Genomic DNA, 11,747 nt, shown 5'->3' with positions numbered 1-11,747 from the left:
TTTTCCCTGGAGCGTCGGAGGCTGAGGGGTGACCTTATAGAGGTTTACAAAATTATGAGGGGCATGGATAGGATAAATAGGCAAAGTCTTTTCCCTGGGGTGGGGGAGTCCAGAACTAGAAGGCATAGGTTTAGGGTGAGAGGAGAAAGATATAAAAGAGACCCAAGGGGCAACTTTTTCACACAGAGGGCGGTACGTGCATGGAATGAGCTGCCAGAGGAAGTGGTGGAGGCTGGTACAATTGCAACATTTAAGAGGCATTTGATGGGTATATGAATAGGAAGATTTTGGAGGGTGCTGGCAGGTGGGACTAGATTAGATTGGAATATCTGGTCAGCATGGACCGAAGGGTCTGTTTCCATGCTGTACATCCTTATGACTCTAAATATAATTAAGGTCAGTCGCATTGATACTAGATCATCACCAAGATTGATTTTGTCTTGTTTATCCTGGATTCAATATTGGCATCACTTTCCTCATCAGCACAGTCTACTGAAATGGGTGTAAGGCAGCTCTTCAGTTCTTCAACTTCTATTTTAAATTGCCCCACAGGATCTTTCAAAGATTCTGCTTCGGTACAAACAATCCACTAAAATTTAGCACTTGAGCAGAGAAACAGTCATAAATTCATTTAGTCCCATCCCCTATTTACCCTGTGCTTGCTCACCTACATTGATTCATGGTCAAGCAACGTCTTAACATCATTTCTCATCCTTATTTTCAAATTCCTCTCTATCATCATGTCTGGATACCAAAGTCTCCAAGATATCTGCATTCTAATTTAAGTCTCCTAAGCATACCCAGTTTAAGTATTCGACCATTGCTGGTGGTGCCTTCCGTTGCCTTAGCTCCAGATTCTGCAATACTCCTCTACACTGGTTTCTCTCCCTTGCCTTCCTCCTCAGAAACATTTCTGAGACAGGCAAGAAGCGTAAGATAAAGGAACCTTGGATGACAAGAACGATGGAGCTTCTCGTCAAAAGGAAAAAGGTAGCTTACATAAGGTGGAGGAAGCTAGGGTCAAGCTCAGCTCGAGAGGATTACAGCTGAAAATGTGTTGCTGGAAAAGCGCAGCAGGTCAGGCAGCATCCAAGGAACAGGAGAATCGACGTTTCGGGCATGAGTCCTTCTTCAGGAATGAGGAAAGTGTGTCCAGCAGGCTAAGATAAAAGGTAGGGAGGAGGGACTTGGGGGAGGGACGTTGGAAATGCGATAGGTGGAAGGAGGTCAAGGTGAGGGTGATAGGCCGGAGTGGGGTGGGGGCGGAGAGTCAGGAAGAAGATTGCAGGTTAGGAAGGCGGTGCTGAGTTCAAGAAATAGGGAAATCCCCAGCAATTACAGACCAGTCAGTCTCATGTCTATCGTCTGCAAGGTGTTAGAAAGGATTCTGAGGGATAGGATTTATGACCATCTGGAAGAGCATGGCTTGATTAAATGCAGTCAACACAGCTTTGTGAGGGGCAGGTCATGCCTCACAAACCTTATTGAGTTCTTTGAGGATGTGACTAGAAAAGTTGATGATAAATTGCAGGGTGGTGCCGTGGCTCAGTGGTTAGCACTGCTGCCTCACAGCATCAGAGATCTGGGTTTGATTCCACCTTCAGGCGACAGTATGGAGTTTGCATGTTCTCCCCTTGTCTGCGTGGGTTTCCTCCGGGTGCTGTAGTTTCCTCCCACAACCTAAAGATGTGCAGGTTTGGTGAATTGGCTATGCTAAATTGCAGGGGTGTATAGATGAAGGGGTAAATATAGGGGAATGGGTCTGGGTGGGTTACGCTTCAGCCGGTCGGTGTGGACTTGTTGGGCCGAAGGGCCTGTTTCCACACTGTAAGTAATCTAATCTAAAAAAATGGCCAGCCAAATGGGCAGGGTTGTTAAGAAAGCATATGGTGTTTTGGCTTTCATTAACAGGGGGATTGAGTTTAAGAGTCGTGAGATCTTGTTGCAGCTCTATAAAACTTTGGTTAGACCGCACTTGGAATACTGCGTCCAGTTCTGGTCGCCCTATTATAGGAAAGATGTGGATGCTTTGGAGAGGGTTCAGAGGAGGTTTACCAGGATGCTGCCTGGATTGGAGGGCTTATCTTATGAAGAGAGGTTGACTGACCTCGGGCTTTTTTCATTGGAGAAAAGGAGGAGGAGAGGGGTATACAAGATAATGAGAGGCATAGATAGAGTCGATAGCCAGAGACTATTTCCCAGGGCAGAAATGGCTAACACAAGGGGCCATATGTTTAAGCTGGTTGGAAGAAAATATAGAGGGGATGTCAGAAGCGGGTTCTTTACACAGAGAGTTGTGAGAGCATGGAATGCGTTGTCAGCAGCAGTTGTGGAAGCAAGGTCATTGGGGACATTTAAGAGACTACTAGACATGCATATGGTCACAGAAATTTGAGGTTGCATACATGAGGATCAGTGGTTGACACAACATCGTGGGCTGAAAGGCCTGTTCTGTGCTGTACTGTTCTATGTTCTAGGTTCCATGTTCTTAAAATCCAGCTCTTAGATCAACCTTTTCACCTGAACTTGTGGTTTGGTGTGTGCTTTGTTTCATAATGCTCCCTAAGAAGCAGTTCAGGATGTTTCAATACATTCTGCCTTTAATCTAAATCTTTGTGGTTATTGTTGAGCTGTCCTGTCAAAGATTCCTATTCTTTAGCTGTTTTACCTGAATGAAACCAGGTAAACCAAGATCCTATCACAGCAGATTCACCTTATCAGACTGAGTGATTTGATCTGAACATGTCCCCTAGCTGGCAATGAGACAACACTTAGCTGTGAGTGCTAAACATCAATGGAAGTGAAACACGCTGTCAGTAATATTGAGCCTGTGTGAAATACATTCGATAAAATCTCATCTGGCTGATGTTGGCAGGATACTAATAGTTCGTGTCTAGTTCAAATTGTGACTCCTTTTGCCTTTGGGTTCCATGGAGTCCAGTATGCTTGCTTATTCTTTTAACAGCAGGTTGTGTTGAAACTTAACTCAATGGGGAACACAATAAATAATCGCCTTGTCCCAGATATTCCTGGGGACATATGCTATTTCATCTTAGGGGGTCCATGAAAGGAACAAAAGGAATTATGTATCACTTAACTTGCTGTTAACTGCACCATTCTCTGGGGCTGTTGTAACCCCCCACCCCCCATTAACCTAACAGAAAGACAAAAATGTAGAACCGTCCACAGTGAAATTGACAGCAATCATGATTTTCCTGCATTACAGTGCTGGTGACCATAAATTATGAGAGCAAAAATCAAATTGTAGCTCATGGTGTTGGTTATCCATTATTTGGATGTTTGTTGCTACATTTTTCTAACGGTGACTAGTCTGGGAATAGTTCACCTGCCTTAGGTCACAAAGGCAACTAGGCAGTTTTTGCTCATTTGTTTCTTCAGTCTGATGTTAGGACTTATTTTTCTGTACCATATTTTGAAGCAAAATAAAGTTAGTTTGGAATCAAAGTTTCTACAGGTTCCTAGAAAATAAACTATTAAAAGCATTTGTTTAGCATTACAAAGAGAACCTTCTAAATAACCTAACTCATACAAGCAAGTTAATTCTCTGGTGCAGCTGCTGTGGAAGTTGTTTTTCTTGTGATATTGAAATATTCAAGCTATGTGCCCATAACGTACTGATGTAGATCTCTTTGCAGTTAAGCAAAGACTTTCATAGCTTGTGCATTAAAGAAACAAAACAGTGCAAAGAGTTTGTTGGTGTAACCACAGCAGACAACACCCTGTGAAATGGCAGGTTCCCAATCCTCTTGCTTTTGGTGGGAGTCTACCAGGATAGTCAATTGGTTTCCTAAGGTGTACTTAGGTGTGGCTCAAGACGTATGCACAAGTGGATTTTTTCTGCGTAGTGGAGAGTCCAATATTAACAGAGAGGATTGTGAACTAAGTGGGACATTTAGAACATGAAGACTGAAGGAAGGATAGCAAGAATACTGATCACATTACTTTGGAGGAAGAAAGGAGGTAATGATGTCGCATAACATTCACTAATTAATGCAGCAAAGCATCCTTTGATAAGCAGCATTGATTGGCCCACATAATATATGGCTTACTCGATGAGGGTACATCTTGAGCTGGTTTGAAAAGATATTGGAGAGAAACATGGAGGACTCAATTGTTTGCTTCCATTTTGGGATCATCACCACAGGAAAGAGTAGGAAGGATCTCCTGCCAGAGACAGCTAGGAGCTTTTCCTTAAAGGTCTCAATAGGTTGATCTCTTGTTCAAATTAACCTAGAGATAAGCATTTCAGATACATAAACTTCAGACTTAAGGAGAGGTGTGGAAAGAGGGGTTCATTTCCTGGGACTGCGGCACCAGCTGTAAGACAGGAAAGAACTGTTCTGTTCGATAGGGCTCAATTCAGTCTGTCTGAGTGGCAAGCATGAATAAGGCAGCTACAACGATTTAAAATGGTGAGAAAAGAGGGTGCAGAGGTCAAACAGAAAATAGCAGCACAGTAGGTCATTCAGCTCTTCCATTCATTATGATCACAGCTGATCATCCAATTTAATAGTCTACTCTTGCTTTTCCCTCCAAATCCTTTGATCCCTTTAGCCCCAAGTGCTATTCCAACTCCTTCAATAATTCTAAGATAAAAGAAAAGGAACAGAAAAGCTTAATAGGCAGAAATTGTGTTTCATGTCACAGAATCATAGAGATTTACAGCACAGAAACAGACTCTTTGGTCAACTCATCCATGCTGACCAGATATCTTATATAAATCTTATCCCATTTGCCAGTATTTGGCCCATATCCCTCTAAATCCTTCCTATTTATATACCCATGCAGATGCCTTTTACATGTTGTAACTGTACCAGCCTCCACCATTTCCTCTGGTAGCTCATTCCATACACACTCCACCCTCTGCGTTGAAAAGATGCCCTTTTGTATCTTTTCCCTCTTACCCTAAACCTATGCCCTCTAGTTCTGGACTCTCCCACCCTGGGGAAAAAACCTTGTCTGTTTACCCTAACCATGCCCCTCATGATTTTATAAACCTCGATAAGGTCACCACACCCCCCACACCCACCGCAGGCTCTGATGCTACATGTAAACAGTTCCAGCCTATTCAGCCTCTCCCTACAGCTCAGGATTATAGCAAAGGGAAACCTAAAGTAATTAAACCAGGAGAAAAAAAGATCGAAAATGAGAGTCAAGATAACATGAGAGAAGAAGGATATTTTAGAATGTGTAGCATAATCATTGTTTATATAAACATTTATATTACACTCTACTGAATTAATTTCAGGGGATACTCAACTTAAAAGGATATGAGATGATAGCAGGAAATAAGCAGGCTTTGAAGTTTTTATGGGTATAATTAAGAAATAGACAAAGGATGTAAGCATCTACTGGGAATTGTGTCTGTGTCCTTTCATAACAGCAGTAAAACAACAAAAAGGGAAGTATCTTGTGCTACTGGAGATGGTAAGCTTGGAGGTGAGAAAAGCACATAATTAGGCATGGGAGATGGCATACCCAAACCCTGGTGTCTTCTTGCATCTGCCAGAATTAAATTCTGACTACTTCAGGGCCATAACTGCATTTCCTGCCCCACCACCAACTGAGGTCCTAAAATGGTGAGTTAAGGACCGTTAAATGGGAATCAGCCACGCCAATGTTGAGATTAACCCAGTTGTAAATGGACAATGGTGCCCGTTAAATCTCCACAGATGCTAGTTTTATTAAGCATTTTCTGTTTTAATTATTTACATGGATGATGTTTTTGTGGAATCAGTGCTATTTACTAGATGACTCTCATTACTGTCAGTACTGCAGAAATATCCCAGAAATAAATTTCATTCAAACACTATTTACCCCATGCATCTTTTTATTCTTTGGTGTTATTTCCTTGATTTAAAAATGCTCAGTATAAGACAAGTTCAATGTTATTTGGATTTGGTAATGCCAAGACAGTAAATAATTGCAATAATATTTGAGAACAGTGGGGGAGAAAACAACATAATTAAACACGTGATTATTAAAGTGAAGAAATGTTCCAGGAATCCAGCAGGCCAAAATTGGTAATCCTAACTAAGAGTCACTAGATATAAAAGTTCATTCATTACTGCAGGGTCATCAATGTCTGAACTGTTGCCTCCCAGTCAACTATTTATCAATCATTCTGTCAGGGGCAGGCAAGCACTCAACAGAATGTCAGTTGATTGTGGGCTGAAGAGTAACATTAATTTAAGAAGTCAGGGTTTTGCTCACTGGAATGCTCCCATGTCCCCAGGTAATAAATTTGCTATCATCACAACTCTTTAGATCACTGCTGTGCATCTAATTTGTTCTGTGCTTGCTGTGGGCTACTCTAAATAGAAAAACAGGGACTTTTGGAGACAGTTAGCATTAACCTCATTGTTGCAGGAAAATCTGGTCCAAATGTACATTTTGGCACAAAGACTTATCATGAAATTCATTTCAGAGACAGTTTTTACTTAAACAAAACTTGAGATACAGGCACTTTGAAAGGGATAACTGCTTTTGCATAGTGGCTAAAAAAAAATCTAGTTTGAGGTAACTTACCCCAGGAGTCAAGAACAGGTTCAAGTGCTTGTAAAGTAGACACTGGTTCTCAGGGCTTCCTGCACAGAATTTCTGAAGGAACTGGTGAGTGTACTTCAAAATCTCACACATTTTTGTATCATTCTGCAACAAAACACAATCTTCAATCTTATTCAAAGAATATATACTGATGATTATACTGAAAATGCAGTGAACAGCGTTTTGTGGGTAAATTATATAACTTATTGAAGACTGCAAAAAGACTCAGAACCTGACAACATGTTGGCTGTAGTACTGAAGACTTGGCTCCAGAATCAGCCAAATCCCTAGCCATTATTTGAGAACACACTCAACAATGCAGAACATTGCCCAGATAGGTTCAGTCCACAGAAAACAGGACAAATCCAATCTGATCAATTATTGCCCTTTCACTTACTGTTGGGCATCAGCAAGATAAAGGAAGGTGTCAATCAGAGAAGAACTGTGGAAGAGATCAAGGAATTGAAAAGACGATAGATGTTAATCTCCAAGTTATTACAACACGGAGGTCAAACCCCTCTGCTAATTCAAACTAACACCCCAGAAAAGCTTGCCTCGCCTCATAACACCTCCCCTCTTAGGAAAAATATGAACCATCATAATGAAAAGATACCTTCCTTTTTCTTTTTTTTCTCTAACTCTTAATACCATTATTATGAAATGCATATGTCAGTAATCTAAAGTTACACACTCTTTACGGATTCTGCATGCATATAGGTATATCATTTGGACTGTACCAGTTCTATCTTATCTATATTCATTTTCTTTTAAGCCTGTGATAACGTGTCTGCAATACCATTTTTCTAAACTACTACATGCAAAATTTGTAAATGAAAAGCTTATATCAGACTCCATCGAAATAGTCTTGAATTTTTGTCCTTAATTCTTTCCAAAAAATGAAAGAGTTGTGATTGGTGTATAGAACCATCTCCAAAATATTGTTTGTAATGTAAACCTTAAAATGCTGTAAGGCTAGTTATAAACTCAATAACTATTATAGGACAAGCCAAACAGAGAACAGCCAGGGAATTCCTAGAGGCATGGCACTCATCCACAGATTCAATCAATAAGCACATTGATCTGGACCCAATATACCGGCCACTGCAACGGACAGCTGGAACTGACAACCGGAAGCGACAGATTCAAACCACTACAAATGCCGGAGGAAAGATCACAGAAGCGCTTCACAGGAGGATCCCAAGCACTGAGGATGTCACCTAGACAGGGGACGAAACGTCTGCAACACAAATTCTCAGCTCGGCGAACAGAACCACAACATCAATAACTCCTTTTTAACAGTGGAATATTTTGTCTGAGGAATATTGAGTTTCTTCAAAAAGTAACCAATGGGCCGTTCAATTCCATCATCATGTTCCTGCAACAATACACATCCAACCCTGATATCGCTCGTGTTGACAGCAACTTTAAAGGATTTTATAAAGGTTGGCTTGGCTAAAACTGGTGTGGTGGTCAGTGTGGCTTTTAGATTTTCAAATGCCTCCTGGAAATGTTCTGTGCACCAAAACTTTTTGTTCTTCTTTAACAAATCCGTTAGCGGTGCCACCATACTGTCTTTGTGTTCCTTGGAGTCATCCTTCCATGTTCGATGTTATATTCCAAGAACATCACCTCTGCCTTCGTGAATTCAGTCTTTGCTAGATTGATAACCAGTTTTGCCTTCTGTAATCTTGCAAAAAGCTCTACCAACTGCAACATGTGATCTTTCCATGAATGGCTAAAGATCACTAAATTATTAAGACAGACAGCACAATTACTTAATCCTGCCACAACTCAGTTCACGAGCCTTCACAATGTGGCTGGTGCTTTCTTCATTCCAAAGGGAATCACTTTGAATTGCTATAGCCCACAAACACAGAAATTTCTTTCGCTTTCTCCAATAAAAGTACCTGCCAATAACCACGCAGTAAATCCAACTTTGCGATGCAAGTGACTTGTCCAGCTTTCTCAACAGAGTTCTCCAACCTTGCTTTTGGGTATGAGTTCAATTTAGTTACAATGTTGACCTTCCAATAGTCGACACAAAATCATTGAGTCCCATCTGGTTTGGAAACTAACATGATTGGCAAACTCCACTCACTCTGACTTGGTTCAATGATGTCTTTGTTGAGCATCGTATCACTTCCTTTTGTCCCTGTGCAACTTTGAGAGGATTAAGCCTGGATGTTGTTTTATTGGAATGAGAGCACCCAAACTGTTACACACAGAGGTTGAACCCCTCTGCTGATTAAAACTAACACCCCAGAAAAGCTCACCTCACCTCGTACACAAGCAATGAGGTGGACTAATAGCCCGAAGGGATCAAACAGAACTTTCATTCGGAATCACATTGAGCATGAGGGAAGCAATGGACTCATTATTAAGAAATCAAAGAATCCTAAATGATAAGGAGAGTAAATGTGGTTGATGTGTAATGTATATTGAAGATGGATTGAGGAAGGGATGAGCAATGGACTAGCTGATTCACTCACCCCAGAACTGTTCCTGATCCAGAGAGGGATGATTCAGAGATTAGGAAAATTAAGGAGCATAACCTTGGAATAAAATCAAGTCAAAAAGTATGACAGCAAAAAATAACTCTGGCAAAAGTTAACCATTCACTGCCTAGCAGTTAACTTACGTGGTTATCAGTCCTGTTCACTTTTCTCATGAAAACATTGTCAAAATCAGCTCTGTATGTGATGATTTTCTCACCTTGTCATAAGGTACCTGCAGCAGATCCAACATCACTTTGTGAGCTCCCATATTTTTCAGCAGCCTCTGCTGTTTCTTTCTAACTTGTTCTCCAACTCCACACATTTTATTCAGTCGCTCCAAAATCTGAAAGTACGGATAAATTTGTATGGAATTAACAATATGAATTAACAACAGCATGTGTACTGGGTAACTCTCACCTTCTTTACTAAAAGGTTTATAAAACTGCTTCGATGTGAAACTGCTATATCACTGGGGCAACTGACAAACAGTCTCTTTCTTACCAATTTTCCATTGCTCATTCCTTTAATTTCCCCAGTTTGTTGCTTTGGTTTCCCTGATGAGAGGCCTGGCTGTTAGCTTGACCCAAAAACTTTAGCAATATCATTCCTGCGTTGCCTATTAGAATAAGCAATGTGGTAGGTAAGGTAGATAAATTTTCTTTTAAGGTTTTTTTTTTTACTTTTATTTAAGATGCATAATAAAAGAAACTCTTGACTAATACTGAATCCCTGATCTGGAATTTTCTCTGCATTTGCGTCAGATATGCACATCACTTAGACCCAAACAAACTAGATGATTTAGCAGACAAGTAGCAGATAAGATCCACTGTTCAGGTTCCATCTTAACCATATAGAAGAATTAGTCAGCATGTAAGTTTCATCCTACAGAATGAGTAGGATAGGGGGAAAAAAAGCAAGTCATCTTGGAAATATTCTTCTGCATCTTCTCCAAGTGATGGTTCAAAAATAAATAGTGTGAGACCTAGGAAGAGGTATAATGGCAGTTTGTCTGTAGTGCTGGGAGGTCAGGGGGATTGACAGACTTTGTTCATTATCCCACTCCTCCCAAAATAGGCTCACCTCTTTGACATCTTGATAATTGCCACTAGTTTTCCCTCCTAATGTCTTCTCCATAGCTGCATCATCAGCAGGCTCCTAAAACATGAACAATAATATGGCAGCATCAAATGGAAAAGTAACACCCAGAAATTCAACAGATCCAACAATAGTGTACACACATCCATGAATATTGGCTTATACTAATACATCACAACAAGCAATTATTAATTCTGAACCAGGTAGGAAATCCTAAATGGAGTCATTTTCCAAGTTTGCATTTCTAACATTGCCCACCAGCTGCAGAACATGAAAAGTCATTTGTGCACTGTCTATTAGCTGTCAGCCCAATATTTGTTACCTATAAATGCAGGTCCCAATCCCCATTCTGGGATCTTTTGTCTATTGAACTTTCAGTCAAATTGTTCTGGCCCACTCTTTTATTTCACATCTTCAATCAACAGTATTATCCATATGGGGCATTAAAGGTGCAAATTATTGTTGAACATCATGAATTATCCAATGGAACACAAGGGTATTCGGTGTTCTCTTAAACTAGGAATTTTGTGATGAATAATGATTTCTGTTTGTATCCTTTTAAGAAGCTGAGATCTCTTCTGCTGTACATATCCTGAGTTACAGTACAACATCACCACTTGTTGGCCCAGGGATGGTATTACAATTATAAATATTACAGCTGAACAAAATTTTCCTTCAAGTTTTTTTTGGCTTTTATTTAGTGCAACATGATGCATAATAAAAGAAACTCAACTAATATTGAATTCCTGACCTGGTGTTTCCTCTACATTTGCATCAAATATGCACTTAGCTTAGACTCAAACAAACTGGTTTAAAATATCATAACTTGTCAGTGTAAGTGAGTATCATATAGGAATAGAGTACGCCCAGATATCCCTATTCTTTTCTATTCATCTATCAAACATTCCTTCCAAATATCCAGCAAATCTAATCATGTTAATGAGACAAAAAAAAAAGTCATCTGTTCTATCTTCATTGAAGGATTTGCCCAGATAAGATACAATGACCCTGATATTCACAAAGTGAGGTTTTTGGAACTAATGTGGACATCAGTTATGATCTAGAATCCAAATTCCCACTTTCCTCAGTAGTGTATGTGCTCTTTATAATAAACAGATGCAGCCACTGAGAAGTAATTGATAAACTGAGGTACCTATCAGGTTGGAAAGTTTTGTTGTGCAAGGCCTCTGTCTTCTACTGATTGGCCTAGTGGTAGAGATTCTGAAGATGGGACTGGTGGGTAGAACATGATTGGGATGGTCAGAATGATCAAAGGTTACAGGGATTTGGGGAGAAGTGCTGGGAATAGATTAGAGATCTGGGAGAGTCAAGGAAAAAGAAACAGCAGCATGGTGGAGTGACAGAGGTCATGGAAGGAGGAGTTGTTTAAGTAAGTTTGATGGACCGGGAAGAAATGCCTCCTTGTCCCTCCTGACCTACAAGCAGTGCTGAAACAATTGTTGATCTGATTGATCCAGGTCTTCTCACTTCCTTTAATCTGTTGGATTTCTAGAGGACTGGAAAAGCTGACTGACATGGGTTAAAATGAAGTCGAGTGTGTGCTGCTGGAAAACCACAGCAGGTCAGGCA

The 11,747-nt window shown here is 40.4% G+C and overlaps 1 protein-coding gene across 2 annotated transcripts in view; it reads right to left on the bottom strand.

The window, feature by feature from the left end:
- itpr3 (inositol 1,4,5-trisphosphate receptor, type 3) overlaps positions 1-11,747 on the bottom strand; it is a 274,637-nt gene that overhangs the window by 83,099 nt on the left and 179,791 nt on the right. For both annotated transcript variants that reach the window (XM_043716798.1, XM_043716799.1), the window contains exons 27-29: positions 10,143-10,217; positions 9,280-9,405; positions 6,550-6,672 (exon numbers count right to left, since the gene is read on the bottom strand). In XM_043716798.1, coding sequence (XP_043572733.1) covers positions 6,550-6,672; positions 9,280-9,405; positions 10,143-10,217 — 324 coding nt within the window. The remainder of the gene's footprint in view (positions 1-6,549; positions 6,673-9,279; positions 9,406-10,142; positions 10,218-11,747) is intronic.

This window comes from Chiloscyllium plagiosum, chromosome 26 (genome assembly GCF_004010195.1).
Source record: "Chiloscyllium plagiosum isolate BGI_BamShark_2017 chromosome 26, ASM401019v2, whole genome shotgun sequence".
Lineage (NCBI taxonomy): Eukaryota > Metazoa > Chordata > Chondrichthyes > Orectolobiformes > Hemiscylliidae > Chiloscyllium > Chiloscyllium plagiosum.
The sequence above is the reverse complement of the archived record's forward strand: the minus strand, read 5'-3'. Positions and strand labels throughout refer to the sequence as shown.